Source organism: Tachypleus tridentatus, chromosome 4 (assembly GCF_004210375.1).
Source record: "Tachypleus tridentatus isolate NWPU-2018 chromosome 4, ASM421037v1, whole genome shotgun sequence".
In the NCBI taxonomy this organism is placed as follows: domain Eukaryota; kingdom Metazoa; phylum Arthropoda; class Merostomata; order Xiphosura; family Limulidae; genus Tachypleus; species Tachypleus tridentatus.
In genome coordinates, this window is record NC_134828.1 from 77,817,447 (window position 1) to 77,841,511 (window position 24,065).

At 33.9% G+C, this 24,065-nt stretch overlaps 1 protein-coding gene across 4 annotated transcripts in view; it reads left to right on the forward strand.

Annotated features, from left to right (window-relative positions):
• Positions 1–23,358, forward strand: part of LOC143249498 (follistatin-like) — a 71,517-nt gene extending 48,159 nt beyond the window's left edge. For 3 of the 4 annotated variants that reach the window (XM_076499432.1, XM_076499433.1, XM_076499434.1), the window contains 4 exons: positions 3,582–3,800; positions 12,604–12,828; positions 15,030–15,263; positions 21,425–23,358. In XM_076499432.1, coding sequence (XP_076355547.1) covers positions 3,582–3,800; positions 12,604–12,828; positions 15,030–15,263; positions 21,425–21,432 — 686 coding nt within the window. In that variant the 3' untranslated portion in view covers positions 21,433–23,358. The remainder of the gene's footprint in view (positions 1–3,581; positions 3,801–12,603; positions 12,829–15,029; positions 15,264–21,424) is intronic. The other variant, XM_076499435.1, reaches the window with a different exon arrangement.
• The last annotated feature ends 707 nt before the right edge of the window (positions 23,359–24,065 follow it).

The window sequence follows — 24,065 nt, forward strand, 5'->3', positions numbered from 1 at the left end:
ACAATGCTAAAATTCGGGTTTCTATTCCCCACTTTGGGAAGAACACACATAGCACCTTTTACTGTAAAGACATAAAAGTCGCCGTTTGTCATTCATTTCTCGGTTGAATATTTTTTCTAACTCCTAGTAAACAACTTGTGAGATTAGGCCTACCTTGTAGTACTTGCTGATTATATTTGCGACAAATTAAAAAAAAAAGGCATTTTGAAGGCATGAGAGGTAGAAAGCAGGTGCTTGAGCCTACCCGGCCACTCTCCGGCCAATTATGTTGTGTACAGATGAAGAATTAAACAAACTTTAAATAATTACGTTATATAAATTATTCAAGGTACTGAACTGTGGAAATTTTATATACTCAATTTCTTTAATTTGTCACTAAGATTTATTATAAATGATGCATATATACTCTTCAAAAAAAGAAACGCAAAAGGCAAAATGTGAGACAAATTGTTAACAAGTTTAATCCGGGTAGTTCTCTATGACATGTGTGAAACTTTGCACATTCACTGCTGAACATCCAAAGTCTGCAACGGCGAAGTCCACGCTCACTAGGTAATGTTTACCGTCACTCAACGTCAATAACGAGTATGACCCCGTGAGCATCAATAACTGCTTGGCGTCTCCTGCCCATGGAAGCGATGAGATGACGAATCACATCCTGTGGAATGGCTGTCCAGTCAGCCTGCAAAGCTGCTGCAAGCTGAGGTAGAGTCTGCGGTTGAGGTTGTCGTCGTCGCAGACGTCGGTCCAACTCGTCCCAAAGATGTAAGATGGGGTTTAAATCTGGTGATCTGGAGGGCCAGGGAGGAACGTTGATGTTGTGGTGTCTCAAGAAGACAGTGGTGAGTCGGGCTGTGAGAGGATGAGCGTTGTCATGTTGAAAAACGTCGTTGACGTTCACCATGATGGGTTGCACATGGGGCCTAAGAATCTCGTCGACGTATCGTTGAGCCGTAAGATTCCCTCGAATGTGCAAAAGGTCTGTTCTGGCATTGTAGGCGATGGCAGCCCACATCATGACGTTGCCACCACCATATCTGTCAACATTCTGCACACAGTTTGCTGCAAAACGTTCACCTCGGCGACGGTAAACACGGGTCCTTCCATCCTGCCTACGAAGCATAAAACGTGATTCATCACTAAACTAAACATGCCTCCATCGTCGATGAGGCCATACCCGATGTGCCCGAGTCCACTGCAGCCGTGCTTGACGATGTTGCTGGGTGAGGATGACGCCTCTGACTGGACGTCGAGGTCGGATTCCTGCATCTCGTAGACGGTTGCGTACGGTCTGATCGGAAATCCTACGCAGCCCTGGTATGGTTGAGGCAGTAGACGTCGCAGTGGTGGTCCTATCCCGAAGGTAACGTAACCGGATGTTGCGATATTGTGCGGGCGTGGTCACACGAGGTCTGCCAGATCGTGAACGGTCACGAGTTGATCCATGTTGTTGGTGACGATTCCATAGCCTTGTGATGGTGCTTGGGTGGACATTTACAGCTCTGGCAACATCTGATCGAGAATCGACTGCTTCCAAGCGACCAATGGCGAGGTTGCGTTGTGCTTCAGTCAGTCTTGGCGTAACTGTATTGCGTGTCGGTGGCTTAACACTGAGCTATGGAAACCGAGAACCCGTCACTTTTATAGGGATTTTGCACATGTTGCACTTGCAGAACATGCAGATCTCTCAAACAAATTTATTGTACACGCACGCGTTTTGGCGAAAAATCCGATGTTTTCCTCCGTTTTCAAAGTGCTCAACTTTTATTGTCATTTTGGTCTGACAATCAGTGCCTTAACACGTGTAACATCACATACTCTGAGCTTGTAACGTTATTACATATATTTCTCTTTAAAATAACAAAAATATCCCTTTTGCGTTTCTTGTTTTGAAGAGTATATTATTAGTAATTCTTGGTTTCAAAAATCATTGTTAATTCTTGGAAATTTATCGAAAATATGACATATATTTGTCACTAAGAAAAAATTTAGATAATAATAATAATTGGTAAAAACTAATTCAAGTATACAAAATATTTACTCACGAAGATATGCAAAGAAGTATTTCGAAAAATATTTCATTTTGATAAAAGTTTCATAACACTGGCCACCCAGTCGTACAGTGGTATGTCTGAGAACTTACAACGCTGAAAACCGGGTTTCGGTGCCCCTGGTGAGCAGAGCAGAGATAACCCATTTTGTAACTTTGTGTGTAATTAGAAACAAACAACCTGATAAGACCTGGCATGGCCAAGCGTGTTAAGGCGTGCGACTCCTAATCTGAAGATCGCGGGTTCGCATCCCCGTCGCGCCAAACATGCTCGCCCTTTCAGCCGTGAGGGCGTTATAATGTGACGGTCAATCCCACTATTCGTTGGTAAAAGAGTAGCCCAAGAGGTGGCGGTGGGTGGTGATGACTAGCTGTCTTCCCTCTAGTCTTACACTGCTAAATTAGGGACGGCTAGCACAGATAGCCCTCGAGTAGCTTTGTGCGAAATTCAAAAACAAACAAACAAAACAAACTGATAACGCTGAACGCTTCATCATTAGGTGGCATAACAAATACGGTTTATTGTAGTATATTGTTAAATAGTTTATCACTTTATTTTTGCACAGTTTCTTAACTTTATACGTTATCCTCCCTCTAAGTTCTATTGTTAACGGGTAAATATTCCTCTCTGTATTTTGGTGAGATTTGATTACGGTACATTGTTAACTCAAAAAATATTCCTCCTCATCTATGAAGCATTATTGTAATATGTGGTCAACATTAGACAAACTTAGGGAAGTAGCAATACAAGGAGGGTCGAACGACCAACCCAATATTCTAAAAGGTCCAGTAATTTTTTATTTTTAAATAAACACTTTACTTTCATGTAAATCATTTAAATTATTTTTAAAAGAAAATATCTACACTTTATTTGAAAAAAAAAAAAGATCACCACTACCCCCATTCTCACTCTCTGGTGCTGGTCACTCACTCCCCTGATAGTTCTTTCTATCCGCAATGCTTTGTCAAAGCTTCTATCGAGCGACTAAATTAAACACTAAGATGTGTACATTTGTGAAATTACTTATTACGATATTTTATGTAACTGTGCTTGACAGTCTCACCAGCTCATTCAGTTCACACGGATATCACTCGGAATCATATTCCTTTTGTTGTTTATTTTACGGCAAAGCGCTTTGATTAAATTACAGATATTTTCTTATATTATTTTTTTATTGCTAAAGCGTATTATTTAAGAGAAACCTGACTACTTTTTTCATATCTATAATTGAGTTCATTGTTTTCTTTTAGCCTTATTGCTTAGGATTTTCATATGGTTCTTTATTAGTTTTATATATCATCACTCTATGAAATTACTCATTGTCGTCTTTGTGCAACTAATTCATTTTATTAAAGCGATTGAACAAGAAAGTAAATTTTCTCCATACTCTTTATGGAAACTAGCTGAATTAAAAACAATGATCTTAGTATAAACTTATTTTATGAAGACATATGGGAGGAATCGTTAAACATAACATCATGAGTGTATTTTTAAAACTTTTTATTTTATACTTCCTGTATTTTCTGACAGATTCATGTGAAGGTGTAAAATGTGGAAAAGATAAGGAATGTACGATGAAAAAGGGAAAACCTAAATGTGTCTGCAGACCTAAATGTTCTAAAAGTCAGCGACGCCAGGGTACGGTGTGTGGAAATGACGGAAACAGTTACAAGCATATCTGTAAGTTATTGAAGGTACAGTGCCGGAAAAACAAAAACCTGGCTGTCGCGTACTTTGGTCCATGTCAGGGTAAGTTATTTATATTAGAGAAAAGATCAATAAATTGTCAAATATATCTTTAAAAATTGTCATGTATATATATATATATATATATATATGTAGATCGTTTAGAAGAAATATTTTCATTATCACTTCTTTCCCATTAGACATTTAGTTCGTTAAAATGCAGAACTGCATCACTTACTTTGAACACTTTATTAAACTTACATTTTATCAAACTTCGAAATAGTAAAACTTTAATATGCTCTAAATTACATATTTTCAGCTACTGTATTATTCATAACAAAATATCTTGTATTATGTAGCTCTTAATCCCAAAACTAAAAATACCAGTACATGAAACATTAAGAAAAAATTAACTAGCCTTTACAGGTATCTCTTCGGATACAAGTTAAATATCCTTTCTATTCTCCCCCCCCCCACAATTTAAACAAAATGAAAAACAATTAAATTCCTTCAAACGTGTTTGGAAATAGTTTCTTTTTTTTTACAACTTAAGATTTCATTCAACCATTCTAAGAATTCCCAATCAAGTTTAGAAGAGTTGCTATAGCCATTTTGTATTTTTAACTTCGTTTAATCCTGCTAGATGATGAATCAGAAAATATAAAAATAACCAGCAATGTACTCTCACTATACGCTGTCATAAACACTTTACCAGATCAAGAATAAACTTTATGGTCTGCTGTATTGGAGTAATAAAAATTTTATTTTATTTTTTTCTTTATAATAAAGGACTTTTCATGATTTAGATTATGATCTACAAAAGCTTGTCTGTTGTATGGGTGCGCTAGTTTGTGTGCTACTCCATCTAATCAGAATAAAATAAATAAACATACTGGCTTTACGAACACAAGATGGTCCAAATGGTAGTTTTGTTATTAGTAATACAAAAGAATATTAATTCTGTAATATTGTTAGAAACTTTTTTGTGTGTGCGTTCATGTAAATCTAGTCCACAAATTGTACTGACGTAACTATGGTCGTTAAAGATGCCCCTTTAAATCCACTTACTTACGTTTGATGCTATCCCGAGTAGCTTTCACAGAAAACTTTATTCTAGATAGAGAAACTTAACTTATCAAAATACTATTATAGAAGGAGATAAAATTTATTAAATTGCAAAGGCGAAAAATATTATTTCACTTAACCTATGATATGTTACCATGTAAGTTAGAAGCCCGAAGGAAATAATAGAATTTTGCTTTTCACTGGATGCATCTTTTAAAAACCGAGGAAGAAAACGTCGTGTTCGCAAATAGTTTTCTACGTGATAAAGCTTATAAAATAACGCATTCACGTGTGATAATACAGTGGAATTAATACGTGATAATACCGAGTCAAAGGTTTTGCTTTGAATTCTTTGTTTTTGTTACTGGTCGAATAAACAAGGTACGACATAATTCATTAAACTAAACACACACTGTTAACTCTTCTGGTTCAACAAAACAATAACATATATATATATATATACACTGTCATGGTTAACAGCCTATACGGTTACCTAAGTCTAATAATTAATTTGTTGTTTTTTAAACTAGATAATAATTAAATCATTTATATCTTACATATTGGCTGTTAATCTACTATCAGTTGCAGTGAATCCCTAACTAGGATTCAACCTTTGGTCTTCTTTATGGAATTCTTGTGCGTTATTTACGCTGTTGAAGACTCCCCTATTAGAATTTGAATCAAATTTCAATTGGATATTTTTAAGAGAGGATATCTAAATTTTATTGACTTCTATGTTAGGTTGACCGTTATCAGGTGAGTTGATATCGAAAGCTTCTTTTATCCTCCTATTTCGTATCTTATTATTTTGGTATTATTCTACGACATGACGAGATATTTCAGATAGATCAACATTGCCAAACTTGTATGTCTATTATGTTCCTGAATTATGAAGTTTGTCAGTTGTTGTGTTGTTATAAATGTATTGTAAATAACATCTACAAGGGATACTATAAATGGTGTTTTCTGTCTCCACTGGCTCTTTAGGTGGATTGATATATTCCAGATGTTATTTTGGATTCTCAATGCCATTCTGACTTTATGTGTTTTATATATCCTCAATAAATTTTCAATGAAACCTCTGGCATAAGAGAATATAGAAGTATGGTTGTAATTTTGTTCCTGTCCGTTCTTGATGTTCATTTTTCATCTTCGTGTTTTTGGTATTACAAATATTGTTCATTCTGGAAATAAGACAGCCTGTCTTTACACTGTTGGTGATTTTATTTATAGTCAAGGTGTTTACCCGTAAATGTGGGCTTCCAGAAAACTTCTATGGTATATGAGTTATGTATCTCGCTAATCATTACGACTAGGAAATGGAGTTTGTCATATTTTTCTTTATTTCCATTGTGAATTGTACTCCAGGATGTTGCCCATTTAAGTAGTTCATGAACTCCTAAAACTTATCTCTAGTTTGTGGCTATATTACGAAAGCATCACCAGCATATCTGAGCTAAATCCTGGGGCGTATAACGACTATTTTGAGGGTGTTAACTTGAAAATGTTTCGTACGTATGTTTCCGAGTGGTCTTCATAGGGGTGAGCCCATAGCTAGATCTTTTTATCGTTGTTGGTATTTATTTTGAAATTGGAAATAGGTTGTGTTGATATAGAAGGTGGTGAGTTCTGTTATAATGGAAATTCTCAGCTGGGTGTATTTTTAAGTTTAAAATAATTTTAAAGGTGTTAATTCTATGTCTACCAGATATCTAACTAAGGGTTGGCATGGCGACTTTATGCAGTTAACTATGAATGAAGAGGGTGTGTGTGGGCTTTCTTATATCAGAACCACATTGGGCTGTCTGCTGTGTCCACCGAAGGGAATCGAACCCCTGATTTTAGCTTTGTAAGTCCGAAGACTTGCCGCGGGCGACGAACGGAGAGAGTAAACTTGGTTGTGAATTTTGGGTGAACTAAAATTTTTTGGAAGATAACTCCGTTCTTTACTGATAATTTGCAATTTTCTCTTCCAAGTTGTATCTGATGTTTCTTGAGGAGTTCATGATTTTTTTGTCTCTGTGTTAGCAGTTGGGCTAGACTTGATAGTCATGTAGGGACAACTTCATCTGGAATTTGGAGCTTCAGTGAATATTCCTGTTTGTCCATTATTACAATGACATTCCATTACTCTGTTAGTAAAATTGATATAGTGCTGTCTTCCTTTGCAAACATGTACCAAATATTACAAATAAATTATATGCAATTCTGCGAGGCCCGGCATGGCCAGGTGGTTAAGGCACTCGATTCATAATTCGCGGGTTCGAATCCCCGTCCCATCAAACATGCTGGCCCTTTTAGATGTGAGTGCATTATAAAGTGACGGTCATCGTAGTATTCGTTGGTAAAAGAGTAGCCCAAGAGTTGGCGGTTGGTGATGATGACCAGCTGTCTTCCCTTTAGTCTTACACTGCTAAATTAGGGACAGCTAACACTAGAAAAGCGTGGTTTATAGTCCATGGCTTTCTAAACTGATGATTTTATTTTGTCTCTGGATTAAAATCTTCTGTTGCTTCTGATATAGATTGTAAATTGTGTCTTCTGCATTTGTGGCTGTACCTAAAATTGGCATTTTGCTATGTGTTAAGGCTAAATTTCTTTTTTCAAGTTGTGTTAATGGTTGTTTTTGTGAGCTTATTAGGGTACGATTAGGTGTATATTTATAGTGTCAGGAAGCTTTTTGATCTGCTCATTTAATTTATTTATATGAACTTATATTAGTTGCTGCGCGCATGTGTGTTGGTGTGAATTTTAAATAGTTGAGCGTATCTTGATATATTTTATATTACAGGTAATTATAATTAATTCGGTTATTTACATTTATGGAGGAAAGTGAGGTATTTACTCTAGATAATTTACTGCTAAGTTTTCCAAATTCCTCTGGAACCGTACCAGGTCATCAAATACATACATGTGTGTATGTGTTTTCGCAAATGAGACCTCAAGTCCATATAATTACTATAGTTAAAACAACAATTTAAGTAATAGACAGTTCTAAGAACCTTAAAAACTGACATGATAGCTAACCGTCAACATGTTAGGGTACAGTACCGCCTTTTATCAGACACAAACAAGATAGGGACTTTCCCCCTCCTTCCCTAATTGTTTGTACACAATACCTTTAAGGTTGGAATACCCATGTTCGACCATGGAGAAGGGGAGATGTAAGTCAATAAACCTAAGTCAAACGTAAGTATGTTACCGGCAGGGCAGGAAAACATAAACAGAGAAAAGCAAATACCATATATGTAGTGGAAGCGGTGCGAGCTATTAAACAGTGACTGGAAAATAAATTGACAAATATACCTAAACCAAGGAACAATGTCTAAGTAACGTATTAGTAAACACAAAAATATAAACTATGTGGAGAGATATCCCTCACTCAAAACTAATGTATGAGCATTCCTGCGGGGGCATAAAAAGCTCGTTTCAGTTTTCACACTTTATAAAACGATATTTTAAATATTAAACACTTGCAGTCATATCTGCATGTTTACAGGTAAGTATATAATACATATTACTTATTAAGACTATCAAATAAACTGACATTATTGTTTCCTGCAACGTTATTATTTGCGTCTTTATTGTTTCCTTCTAGAAGCTGAAAATACTTTTCATAATTAACAATAATTACAACAGGTCATGCGTTATATCGTAGAACACAGTAGTTAACAGAGTCATGATTATAACTGCACTGTAGTAACTCTTTCGTGGATTTCATAAAGTACAATGAATTCAGAATACTGTTTTAAAAGTGATCTGTGCATCCTTCGTCATAGAGGTAATTAATTTTGCTAATTTAACTAAAACCTACGAGGATAGAGCATTTTCTTTCTCTAGAAAAATGTACATAATCGTAATATGAAATTAATCCAGCTCGATGTATAGGTAGCGGAACATATCTTAATGTGAGGGAACACCCACGACTAGGACACCTTATTTGATATGGTAGCCGTGACCATTGAATTCAAAAAAGAAACAGCGACAGTTGTACATATGTCTCTATTCTCCATTTGAAGGGACACTTTGCTACCATGTCAAAATTGATGGCAAGCGCCCTAATGCTTCCTAGCTCTGCTGTTTATGGAATAACATAGCATTGTTTAAACGCCTCCCTATAGCTGAGACAAAAAAAAAAAAAAAGCCTAGAAGTTACTGTAGCCAATGGCGTTTATTGCAGAGAGATTACTTACTGGCTAATTTCTGTACGCTTCCGAAAAGTTTTGAGCATAGTGAGTTTGCAATTTTTAACATAGTGATATAAAGACTGAAAATTGAAATTCTCACAAATTTCACCCTTTCATAACAAGTTTAGAATGTATTCTTAGTGAGGTATATTCAGGTAATTTTTCTAAAATTTCGTACACGTGTTCTATATGTCATGTACCAGTCTTGTCATGTCGAAATTCAAAGTTTTTTAAGCATTTACTAATCTTCAGGTAACTACCACTTTCACCGCTGAAGAGAGGTGAACCCTTCTCAAAGGGTAATTCGGTTACTTGTGCAAATCCTTATGAATTAAGAGATTTCTCCTTTATAAATATTACTTGAAATATCATGCAGCTTAGAATTTGATACATCGCACTATTGAGGTTTTCACTGAATTTTGACGGTAATTTAGAATTAGCTTTGTCGTTTTGTCCGCACATATTACTCTCAGCTGCAGTACTTAATAAGAGTCATGGGAAAGTTGTAAGCCGGGTATCAACTAAAGTGAACAATTATTTATAACAAAGATTTTGTTTTTGTGATAGTGTTTTGCAGATATTGGTAAAATAGTTTTTGAATTAACAGTTAAACAAAAGATGAATCGTCGTCGAAATTTAAACATAATGTTATAATATTAGTAATGTGTTTCTTTTGTTGTAACGCTTTTAAATTGATTGCTATAAACAACTAGCGTCAATATATACGAAGTATAAGAAAGTGGTTTAAATATTTAATCTTTTAGTTTAAATATTATGAAATAAGAAACACCAGTTTTGTAGTTTAATTTTCAGACTTACAGAACGATTTGGCGCTAGCTAAACGTAGTATTAAGATGGTCATTTCATGATTTGAAAAAGCTCCCACAATGTGCATCATACTAAAAGGTAAACACTTAGAACAAGTAGAATAACTTACTAAGTTGGGACAAACAACATAAAGTGAATGATAGTAAAAGCACATAAACAGCATTATTCTGTCTTCGTGAAATTCTCAGGAGAGATGTCTTATTTATCTAGGGGATGATTTCTGACTTCCTAACTAGAAACGAAAAAGAGACTACTAAAATGTTATGTAAAGTGAGTCCTACTTTAAAGGGTGGAAACGTCTGCTGAAACAAAACAACTGAAAGCGTTTCAATCATAGTGTTGTAAACGACAACTGAAGGAAAGTTACATAGAAAACTAATGAGGAACTCAAAACAACGATCGAAAGCACTTGAAACATAGTGTTGTAAACGAATAATAAACGCCAGTGACATAGACAAATTAATGAGGAATTCCTGAAACTCAAAACAACAATCGAAAGCATTTGAAACATAGTGTAAACAAATAATAAAGGCCAGTTACATAGAAAACTAATGAGGAATTATTGAAACTCAAAACAACAATCGAAAGCACTTGAAACACAGTGTTGTAAACGAATAATAAACGCCATTTACATAGAAAAATAATGAGGAAGTACTGGAATACAAAATAACAACTACTAAATATTGGAGGAGATAATGCTTTAGGTGTTAATTTGATCTGAGGGTAGTTTGGTAGAGGGTCTGATGGGTAAAATAAAAGGAAGAAGAGTGAAATGCAGATTCAAGTGGCTTAGTTATATTAGGTTATATAAGGTTATATTAGGTTATATTAGGAACTGGAGAGGAAATAGAAATCGGGAAGGACACCACAGCTGATAGATATCTACCAGTCCAGATGGCGTGGAGCCGCAATATTCTGTTTGATTTTAAGTAGTTATTTAAAATGTTCCTATTGTAGCTATACAAGTCGGCATATGCGTGTTATTAAACATTACGGCCTTAGTCGCCTGCAGTGGTGGACAAGGGGGTACAAACCCCTACGAATTATCAAATTTGTGTTTCTCTCGTTACAACTTTAATATCATTCTGTTATTTTGCCCCTCTCTCTAATATATCCTGCGAACACTCATACTTACAGCTTTTGTTATTATTTCTAGATTCTAAAGAAATACTAAAATATTTGAATTTATAAGAAGTAACACAGGGACATTGCCAGGAGATGGAGTGAATGAACCTCTTATGGACCACAAATATGCTAGTTACTAAGAGAGACCTCAAAACATTTGCAGTCATTAGTGTCTTTATTGCAACAGTACTTCTGTAAGTGCAGGAATTCTAGAATAATAGAAAATAATTTTAATCGCAGACCTCCAAATCTATAAGTCCATTTGTCTTAGACCAAACATTAATTAAGTCTTTAATTACGTACGGCCTATATTCGATAATGAAATAAATTAACACTGTAACTTGTGTACGTTTTTTGCTTTAGTTTAGTTAGGGCTATACTTTACCCTACAATAAATAAACTTGTAATATTATTCTACAACCTAACGATGACATTTTAACAGCTTTGATAAGTTTTTAATACGTACAAAATGAGTACAAATGTACATTTACATCTGCATTTCGATAGTAAGGTGCAAAGGTATTTTTAAAACAGACGAAAATTAATATTATTATGATAGATTATACTTACAAGTTAACATCGAAATTAATGTCCTCAGCGCAACCTTAGAATATTAAAACGTACTGAATGGCTAACAGCTCCATTTCTCAAAACACTGTGAATGGGCAGGTACAATACCGAGTAGACTACACCATATTTAAAGTCACATTCTGGTCAAGGTAAATCTTTCACATTTCCATTTAAACTACTATGAATAAATACACTTCGAAAGGTTGTGGCTGTTTGTTCACATCTACATACTTATAGCAAGTTCGATGCGGTGCTTACTGGCTGAAAGAATGAAATGAGAGTGTGTCTGTCTTATGTAAAAAGGTGAAAAAATAGTTATTAAAAAGAGGTTAACGTACATGCAATTTCAGCTAAGTAGTTTGAGTTTAAGTAGTATTCCGTTTATCATGTTCATCATCAAGTCTTCATCATAACGTCTATAGTTTTAGAGATTCTGAATAAATCGAATAGAATGGAGTAACTTTTCACTTAGGTGTTGTCGCCTATTGTATTATATTTAAAACTATCCTTTAAAAATGTTATAATCGTACATACTACTAGAATGGGCACGTATCAGTTGATAGGGTTATTTTGGGGGAAGTAATATTTTTTTTTATATACTACAACACCTCAGGGATTTCCACTCCACAGTTTAGGAAAATCTGGTAAAAGTAGTGGATACTTCTGAAGCAATATATTGTATAATTTAGGTTAGATCTGACAACAAACATAAATCTAGATAATAATTTGGAGCATCAAAATAATTAAGCAGCTATGTATTAGGTATTAAAAACAACATAATACATGATACATTTGTATATGAAATTTGATTCTTACTAATTCTGTTGCATAAACGTTGTCAGGGTTCGTGATGCATCTTTCTTAGGTATGTGTTCATGTATGTATGTTATATGTATATATATTTAAAGTCATAAACTAAAATTCTTAGAACTGGTTTAAATCATTTTCAAATTTTGACTATAAGTTCGTACTTGCGATGTTATTGTATCTTGAAAAAGAATCATTGTAAACATACATATCTTTCGTGAATTTACAAACCACACAGTTACATGTTTATATTGTTGTTGGTATGATGTCACTATATATTCTAGACAACGGGTGTAAGAACGTTATGTGTCCTGGAAAGAAGTCATGTGTTGAGGACCAGAACCGTCATCCTTATTGTGTTAGCTGCAACAAGATCTGCCGTTTGAGATACAGGTCACAATACGTTTGTGGCTCTGACAATGCCACCTACAGCAGCTACTGCGAACTTCGACGGACCTCTTGCTTTAGTGGGCATGTTATTCAAGCTGCTTATTATGGAGTTTGCAGAGGTAAAAATGGAAAAGGAAAACAACATGTTTCTGTTTTCTGTTTGTTTTATGTATCTTTCAGGTTTGTTGGTTTTCCCGCATGTTTAATATAGTATATGTACAGTGTTATACGAAAGAACACAGTGCTGAGCCTTTAATATTAAACGTAGCTTCAGTGAAAACAGGGTGTTAGAGAAGTCTGGTAAAACCGCTGAAAAGAAATATATTAATTTTTATATTTCAATTCAAAACAATCAGCACCTAATGTTTGAAGCTGAAATTCTTAGAACTCTAAACACTACTAATCTGAGTAGCCTTAAGTAAAACTTAAAATTACGAATTATTATAAAAAAAACTTGAAACATTCACCCGCTAAGTCTTAATTAGCACTCAAAATCATCACCTGGTTGAATTTAAGAAGAAAAATTTCATTATTCCACGAGTTAAAATCGCACTCTCAAAAATTAGGTTGTTTTGAATTTCGCGTAAAGCTACGCAAGGGCTACCTGCGCTAGCCGTCTCTAATTTAGCAACATAAGACTAGAGGAAAGGCAGCTTGTCATCACCACCCATCGACAACTCTTGCGATTATAACGGTTCCACCTCTAAAAGGGCGAGCATGTTTGGTGTGATGGGGATTCGAACTTGCGACCCTCAGATTACGAGTCGAGTGCCTTAACTATCTGATCATGCCGGGCCCTCCCCTAAATGTTAGTGTTGGAAGTCGATCTGTTTACCAAAGTTTTCGCAAAGTGTATGGTTATCTATATCGAATAGTTTTTTAGTAGTGTACTAATGGAATAGATATTATAAAGGGAATATAAATTTACATTATTAACACTTTGAAAACATTATGAAGAGATTAAAATTTTAGGGAAAAATAACATTTACACAGATGATTTGGTACAGTATAAAAAAAACTAATTTTGAATATCTAAATCGGCAAGTCACTTCACAACGACAATCTGTATATATTCACAGCGGAACAGAAAGTATCATATTTCCATTTTGACACTGTGTGACCTTTGATAAGTGGTGTGATGCTATTGATAACTGATCACTTTTAGAAAGGTACGTAAGAACCATTTCTGACGCAAGATATTAATACACTCAAATCGGGTACAAAAAATTCTCAGACGGGTATATCCATTGTACTTAATGGCATTGGAATATAAACGAATATGAACCACCGACGGGCACCAGAACATCTTGAAAGAAAGTGCAACGTATTACAACAGATGAGAATTTACGAACACAAAGGTCAGTGGCAAAAACCGACCATGTGTCTCAATTTACAGTACAAAATATAATGAAGAAAAATCCATGTGGAAACGAGGTCAACAGAGCAATGGTTTGCCAAGATACAGCTTTCATTCATTCCACCCGTTCAGCAGGTGCATACCTGAAGTAAAATATTTACTTGATTCCATACGAATACACACTGGTCAAGTTGCCCTGCAGAGTAAGTATAGATTTCTGTGTCATCGGAATCTTGGAACAGGTGCTTAGAAACCATCATCATCGTACACCAGACCTATTATGGAAACCCCCGTAGGAAATAGTGACGTGCCTTGAACGTAAAAGTATTACGATAAAGTATTTTGGAATGGAAGATAAGCTTTAGGATTATTGTAAAGATGTAATATCGTCATACAGAGCTTTATTGGACGTAGTAAAATTATCTCACAGAAACTTCTCTGAAATGTTATTATTACCGTTATTAAAGAAGAAACCATTTTGTTAGAAAAACAGAAAATTTCAAATGTTACTTGTAATCCTTGCTAGTGTATTTGAAGTTATAACTAAAGCGTAAAATATTTTGAAGCATATGTTTTGAGGTCCAGTAAATTCTTATTGCATATTGTGAGATTATCATCTATACTCCTAAGTTTGTTTTAGTTTCATCTACACCAAAAACGTACTTTCGTTTTAGAGGAACCTTGTAGTTTTGATTGATTGTTGATTTTTGTACTTTTTTTCTTTATGTTTAAGAATGACAATTGGTACTGCAATATCTGTTAATTGCTGTGTAGCCTTTGTATTTAATTTGTGGCACATTTAATCCCATTTTCAGATAAATCGACGTATAGCTGTTAAGATGGAACTTAAAAATAAAACCACGAGAGTAAATATCCTATTATTAATAATATCACTTTTTTATATGTAAATATTGTTTTCTCTACATTACCAACCAATGAACAACCAGAAAATTTCTTCCATAGCGAACGCCACATGTAAGAACATCAGGTGTCGACGGACCAAGAAGTGCTTGATCGACCCCCACACGAGAGTACCCAGGTGTACCACCTGTCCACCCGCATGCTCTTGGCAACCTAAGATCCCAGTGTGTGCGAGTAACAATAGGACCTATGCTAGCTGGTGCGATATGATGGTCGACTCTTGCAGATTAGGGGTTGTTTTGGAGACCAGACAAAGTAGACCCTGTCAAGATAATGGTATTTATCACATGTTTTGTAATAAAAGTTAAAACATAGAGAGATCAGATAACGAAGACCCTCTAAAGATAATGCTGACAACTGTATATCTGAAACATAGCTCAAATTTTTATAGAGACCAGAAAAATTAGACCCTATACTTGTGTTAAAAGTAGGTTAGGCTTAGATATCTACAGTGTTTATATTTTACACATAATAGTAGTAGCTACGTGTCAAAGCAGACAATAAAGATGTAGTAAGACCAGATAAATTATAACCTGTCAAGATAATGACAATATAGGCTCACAAGACTAGACAAAGTTAAATTTTCAAGATTGCAACTTAGCAGAAATCACTTGTTTGGTAGGTAGACCATCTTAAAGATAACAAAGGAGATGGAAGAATTCGTTTATAAATAATATCACTTACTATTTGTTTTAAATACAAGTTAGACTAAAAAAAGTACGTAAAGTAGACTTCGCTAAGACAATAGGAGTAACCACCTGTTTCTTACACTTATTGGCAAAATAAGTTAGGTATTTTGTAAGAATCTAGAATAGACTCGTCTTTTGCTTATACTTTATAGTAAGTAATTATATCATCTGCTTGTTACATAGTAGGTAATGAGGCACAATAAAAGTAAAGCTCTTTCCACGTTAGTAGAAATATGTCTCAGTCGTGTCGCACGAATCCTTTCCAGGTGAATAAGACAGTTTTCAACGCATATAATATTGATTACGTGTGACTTTTCAGAGAATCGGGGTAGGGGATAGTTTTAAATTGTTGGTCAGTCTTTTCTATAGAATTTTAATTAGTCCATAATGGTTTCACAGTTCGAATGATAAGAATAAGAACTATTTTTATTTTGTTTTTATGAAGACAGAAGACAGTTGTTATTTGGTAGTTAGTATGCCGGGTTGCCTTACTGAAGGTCTAAAGCTTGAACCACAGTAAGGCACAGAACGTGTTCCATACCTTCCGCTTTGGAGTTTTATGACTGTAACAGCCAATCCTGTATTCCTGTTAAAAGTTGTGACTGATTACCTTCCATTTACTAAGCGTTTCTATACAAGGAATGGCTGAATCTTAAGAGTCTAACATGGATTGGATAAGATTCATCTCTAATTGTAAAATACCAAATATAAACAAAGGAGATGTGCTAAGAAGTTGGCAGAATAATACAAACAGTAGCAATATTGTTAGAGGATATTTATAATTAATTAAAATGTTCTAATACTAAAACGAACAGACCTTATAAAAATAAAATATCCGACACTTTAGAATATGTTATTACTATGATTAAAATCGAGTTACTTTGCTGTTTTCAAGCCGAAAAGTGTTATTGTTATGGCTAACATTTTATAATAATTTACAAAATGAATAAGAAACAATTAATTAAAACACTCATTTAACTTTTGGTATTATCGCAGCTAAGGAGTTTTGGTAAATGATGAATTACCACATGGATTTGATACTTTGACGAAGAAATAGGTGGAATTGTTCTTCCGAACAAAGATTTATTCATCCAACATGAGTGATTTATACCAAACCTAATATTATAATAAAGAATGTTTCAGAAACATGAAAAGACAAATTGAGTATATAAGTTTTTCTTTACGATAACAAATAAAACAATTTATGATTCCTCATTAGTTATGATTTCGTAGTTAGTACAAACAGTGTGCTTCCCTGGATTACATCTTCTCCGGTAATAGCAAGTTATGTTGGGGGTGGGGGGAGTCTACTTATATCCTCTATTAATACATAAACTATGCAAAGTAACTATCTACAATTTAAACAAAAACCATAGGACTTATTTTACAGTGAACTTCTGTATACTCGAACAGCGGTAACTTTTTACTAATCACTAGAACTCAAACAATACTCTATTTGTATCCTTTTTTTTGTACCTAATTCAAAGGTCGTGGGACGATAAAGAGTCCTCCTTTCCAAAGATCACAATAACTTTAATTTGAGTGTTGAAAGCCAGTAATTCAGGCTTTAATTAGAACCTTTCAAAGAGGTGGGAGGGTGTAAAATCGTTACTGTTAGCACTTGGAGCACGTCACTCATGGCGGTCTTCTGTCCCCAAAAACTTCCTTAATTAACAACCTCTGTAGAAAAACATGTACTTATGCCTGAGGATTTTACTATCGGCTTCCAAGAATAGTTGATGAGAAGAGAAAAGAAAGAAAACACCAAGATGTTGTGAACGACATTAAAAACATGTTTATGTCTGCAATTTGTTATGATAGAAAACAAAAAAAATTGCTTGCTGAAAAAGAAAAGATAAATAAACGGTCAACCGGTTAGCCTAAAAATTCGTAATATTGGGAATTGTTTAGAAATTTAACCGTTTGTTATCTTTAAACCAATTGTGTGTTGCAGCATTTAGCTGGGTCAAGCTAGTAAGCCTTTTAATATTTTCACATAGCTGAGTCAAGCTAGTAAGCCTTTTAATATTTTCACATAGCTGGGTCAAGCTTGTAAGCCTTTTCATATTTTTATTTTGCCATCGGACTCTTAAAAAATTACTCTGGAAAAAATCAAAATCTCGACCGCTAAATATTTCATGCTTAAATCTTTTCGTGAAGGTACGTGAAATTTGTGAAATATATTTCACAATGCAAGTAACGTCGCCGCAAATGGGATGAGGCCTGGAAAGCTTTCAATGTACCTCAAGAATTAAATAGGAAAGCAATGTATGTGTTTGTGTAAAGGGGGAAAAATGCCAAACTACTTTTAATGATGTTGGATCAAAATTGTTTAACGTACTTACGTTAGGACAAAATAAAAATGTGTGAAAGTAATTTGGCTTCATTGTGTAGTGGTTAGGACACTCAACATGTAATCTGCTGACTTCGGGATTGAGCCTTAGTCACGTACATACCTTTTCAGCCGTGGACATTGTACAGTGACTGTCGATACAATTATTTGATGATGAAGAATAGCCTGACGTTGACAGTGGCTCATATTGAAGGCTAAGTAACACGGACAGCCTTCGAATAGTTTTTACGTAAAATTCAACAAACAAGTAAGAAGTAAGAAAGTATATTGTCTTAGCATCTTTATTTTTTGGTACAAAGATTAAATACTATTTATTAAAAGTCTACTATTATCTGGGTTTAGTAAGTCGAGCTCTAAATTAGCACCTCCTGAGAAACGTAGTTTACACTCTGATGATGGCATGCCAAGATATGAGCTTATAACGTTAAAATTCGATCTCTGTATTTAGCACAGCGCAAGTAGCTCAGTATGCAGCATTGCGTTTACCCAAATAATTCGAGATAAATCTTTTGCTGGGTATTGAATTAAAAAAGAAATTACTTAGTGGTTATAGTTATTACGAATGAGTCATTGGAAAATTTCCACCTATGCTTCAACTTCTTCGGGTTGCAAAACATTCTCAGTTTCATCAACGCTAATATGATACAGTCCAAAATAAAAATACAAATATTCACGGAGTTCTTCTGTGAGTTATGTTCATGTAACTGCAACAATATTAATTTTATTGATAAAACCAGTTTGAACTGGTGCTCTTACTGGATGCAACTGTAGGAAAAACGTAACGTATTGCAACGGACAGGAATGAACACATTTTATTTAAATATGCTTTATTTAAAACACATTGAAAAATAGGTGCAAATACGAATCTATAACGGCTCATATCAGAGTTGAATGAAAATTTACACAAATATAGTAACATCAACGGTTATAACATTAATTCACAATATTGTAGCCACTAAGCTGTGGGAACCAATATATTTGTTGCCTGTAACATTTATGTGTGTGTTCATTACTTTTGATATAATTAACAAAGGTTATATTATAACCATATAAGATAGGTATATAATCATATATATCACGTAACATGGTGCTACAAGAAGATGTTTACAATGTTGTCCTTCATTCTCCAAGCACCTACAGTTTTGACCAAAATGTTTGCATGTTTTGTAACAAGATACAGTACAATGGAGTACTTTACTTTTTGAAAATGTCCGTATGCTTCATGTCATTTCTGGACAGTCAAACAATTTGACGACTTATAACTTTAGCCTGTGACGAGATATGACTACACAAGTACATTGTCCCGCGAGTACAGCGGTAAGTCTACGGATTTACAATGCTAAAATCGGGGTTTCGATTCCCTCGGTAGACTCAGCAGATAGCCTGATGTAGCTTTGTTATAAGAAAACCCATCCACCTGCACAAGTACAGAGAAATTGTATGAACGAAGCGTTGATCTATTTCGAAACGATTATAACAAAAGTACACCCTTTTGTACGAAACAGGTGTGTAAGTGTGTTTTGACGAATCAATGTTTAAAACAACTTATGCAAAACAGAATAACAACTCCTGCATTTTTATCCGATCAGGCACCGCCTTCTCTGCTACTGTTTGGGAAATTACTCGTTGACTGCCCCATGCATGTAGACAATAATATCAATATAGAACAGTGTACAAACATTTTGACCAAGGCTGTATGACAAAATGAGCAAACAAAATATCGGTATTTGTTTCCTGTGCATCCTATTATATCAATTAGAATCTTTAGCTTCATGTAAACATCGCAACATTCCAATAAATCCACCGTATTGGTGTTGCTATTCAGCCATCTGAGTCGTATGCAAAACTCTAGTTAATAAATTCTTAGTTAGAATCAAGTGCACTGAGAATATGATTCTTGTATAGTGTTGAAAGTGAGCAAGGTTGTGTCCTGGTGACAGTGAAAGTCTAGAAACTACAAAGAGATGAGAGGACATCACATTATTCTTGCTCCTGAACAACATATGGATATGCTACTATTAAAATTACCAGCAATGAAGGGCTAAAAAAGCAACGCTATAAATGCACGATCAGTTCAACCGATGCAAAGGTACCACTGCTACGCGTAGCGTTAAACGTCACTTTCCTTTGGCGTCGGCTTCGCATATTTTGCTACTGATACGTTCATGTTTAGTTGACTGTCTTTCACAGCATTACGATAGTAAAATTTGCACGGCTTCATATCTTGAATTGTTTACCCAATTGCTCAGCAATTTACATTCGATCTTTAAAGAGTTCACCTCAGATCCTTAGCAACATATTCATCAAATCTGTTCAACCAATTCCTCAGAGCAACGTGTGCCATAAGACAGCATAATGGACGACCTTGCTTTATATGGGTATAAATTTTCCTTCTTTAAAGCCGACTTCTCATTGTGTATTTATATACTCACTATTTCAGTGGCATATTTAGAGGTGGTGGCTGGCCACATCCCCCTAAATCTGACACTGTGACCCCGAAAAGTATTAATTCCGTTCTCCCCAAAGGACTACTCAAGTCCCCCTGGTTCAATGGCAAGTTTACGGGCCTATAGTGCAAAAATCGAGGATTTGATTCCCCGCAGTTGACAGAGTATAAATAGTCCATTGGGTAATTGGGATGAAGAAATGCGTATTAAACAACAAAAAATGACACTTCAAATTTGATTGTGTTGTTGTTATACAGTACTTGTTAAAAAACAGCTTTTGGGCATGCTACTATCAAAATTGCTTGCACAACATGATGACCTTTTATTATTTACGATAAATAACATACTTAACATTAGTTACAGCTGTTTAAACCCCATTCTCATCACCTTTCATTTCTTCTAATACGGTGGATCGTTTTTGTCTTTTAATGACACCCATATTTTTCTTAAGCTCTCTCTGAAAACTGTGGTCTTTCGTTTTATTGAAAGCTAGTTAAGATGATGCTTGTAGAAAATAATTGTATGAACACAGAATCAGTTTAACTTAATCAGCAGGTTAACTCAGTGCTTATAAATTTACGATAAATGTAAAGTATAATGCTACTTTCATTTGAAGATCTTTTGTTGTCAACTTGTAAGATGTATTCAGGAATATAAATATGTGTAAGGTGCTAAAAATATCACATCAATATTTTCTTTTAGATCTATTTGATGTAACACGCACATACATATAATAAAACACCAGTTGTTTAATTTTTACAGATAAACTTACTCCTTTTTTCAATTATTGAATTATTATAAGTAGAATGTTGCCTCACATTATTTGTATTGATATATGATTGTTATGGAGAATTTATAAATATATTTATATTCGACACTACAATTAATCAATTGAATATATATATACATCAGTGTGTATATTTGTCTTTCTCTCTCTCTCTCTTTTAGATTCATGAATGAGTGTCACAAAAGATTTTTCTTTGAAGTTGAGCCATCGTTAGAAGAGGTCAATGAATGGATCTTTCTTTTTTTGTTGACCCTTTTCGACCTTACGTCTGATCAAATAATATTTGTTTTCATAAATATCCTCACATTCCGGCGACCAGCTACTATAGCAAAAAAGAGACTTCCTTTTCCCGAAACGTGATCATAGAAGAACATGCAGAGATCAAAGGTCAAATTATGGTTATTAAATTATTTATTACTGTTCCAGATTCACTGGTTTCAAAGTGACAACGCTGGTGTTGTTGTAACACATGTAAAATCAAAAATGAAGGTTAATTTTGGTTTAAAATATTTAACAATAAATTGGCAAACATAGAAACATTTTATGTTTATGACTGAAGTAACTTTTAAAATTTTGACAATTTTACACAACTGGCATCGTAAATATACTGCCCAATTCAAAGTCCTAGGGAAGTGAATGGAAGTATTATATTAGATTATAAAATTTATAAGTATAGATAAAAAGTATGAAGATCAATAATATATGTTCTAAAGAGATAAAAATATTTCAGTTATATTCTGAAATTAAAATTCAAAATTAACTTGACGTAATCTTATCCGACTTGCATACTTATGTAAATTATATTATTATTTTCAAAGACTTCTATTATAATACGTAACTTGGTAGTAAAGAAAAAAGCATTGAACTATAGTATTATGTTTCACATGAACCCTGTTACATTTCTTTATTTACAAGAAAATGTTTCGAGTTATGACATAAGTGATTTAAGTGAAATTTTATTGTTAAGAGTGTTGTACTAGGTTTTAATGAGAGTTTTAATAATTTTAAGCTAATTTGAAAGTTTTCCTGTCAAGAATACAAAGAAACCCTTTGATGAACAACTGTATAATATTTAACAGCATGTTTAATGTCATTAATATCTTATTACTTATCTGAAAATCCATTTATGATTCTGACGTTGATTTAACATTAACACCTTGGGCTACATGATACTACTTTTAAGGTTAGTAATAGTGAAGATCATAATAAATTGTATTTAATCATTAAAAGTAGTTATGGAAACAATGTAGTGATTTTTGTTTGTTAAAATGCGAATTTTTTATTCAGTTTGTATAAGTGATGATTTAGCGACGTTTACTCATTATGGCCTTACCAAAAATATATTTTAGCTTTCTATAAACTTTTTTTTTCATTTTACCTTTTGATTTTAAAAAGTTTGCTTTGATTAATTTGTTTAAATTTTCTGATTGGTTAATCTCACTGCAGATTCAGAAATCATCTGATTAAAGTGCAGTCGAAATACATACGGGTCTTTGGAAATTAACGTTGATGTGACTACATTATAATTAGGTAGAAGTTATTTTATTTAAATTTGACTTTTTTATCATTTGCTATTAAAACGGGTATTTGACGCCAGTATGTGTATCTACAAGTCCTTTATGGAGGAGGAGCAAGTATATTGTTTCTTTTTTATATTAATGTGATTATTATTGGCAGTGTTTCTATAATATAAAATATTTAAATATGTTATCAAATAGAATCATTTCCGGTTTATTAAGACATGCAACTTTATATAAAAATCACTGATTATGCTTCAGCTTCTTTAACAAATTTTCTATATCTGTTCGTATGAATATGGTTAATCAGGGGAAAAAACAAATTGTAAGCCTATTTTAATTAATACCAAGTAGTATTAGTAAGTAACTTAATTAGTTAGCCACGCGAACTGAAACTAACTAACATGTTAGTTGGCACTCCATATCTTTATGTACTGTGGTGCAACAAATACATTTAAAAGGAGTGGGCATGCAGCTACCATATTTGTTGTTGTTTTGCTCTTATTAAAACATGTATGTATATTAGCATGTAAGGGTAGGGATAGTAAATGCACGTATTAAATGTTCAGTGTACTGGAGTTTTGCGATGATTTATTGAACAGTTAAAGACTTAATATATTACTACAGAAAATACAAAAGGCATATATTTTTTATTTTTTACAGATTACACTAAATTTAAGCATAAAATTTATATTTATTAATTTTCAAACAACTTCCCATAAATAAAGGCATCATTCAATATGTGTTGAATGTCTATGATACTCCAGTTTCTGAAAGTCATCTCAAAATATAATTTATGAAAAACGATTCCATGGATAATTAATGAGCACCCTTACAAACATGAATCTACTACTAGCAAAACAGTCACAAATTAATAATAAATGTATTAACTTCCCTATTCCCATTTGATGATTTGATTTCATCACAAGTTTAATTATCATATTTATTTTTCATCAATTATGATCCTGTAATCTGTGGTTTCCCAATAGTAACTACACAAAATATCAAGATTAGAGTTTATTTGGGAAAAAAAAGACGAACTATATAATGAGTATCTGAAGTATTTTACGGGCTGAAACCAATCAATTTTCTTATGTGCAAATAACTTGAACTATCAAAACGTTACTTATTAAATGGCTTAATCAACACGTAAAATTAATTTAACTGTAATCAGTATTTGTTACAGTTACAAAACCATATAGAAGGGTTTGCTTTTACGTAACCCTCTTCTCAAATAAATCAGTTACGTTGTAATAATAGAATCAATAGGAAAACGTTTTATTAT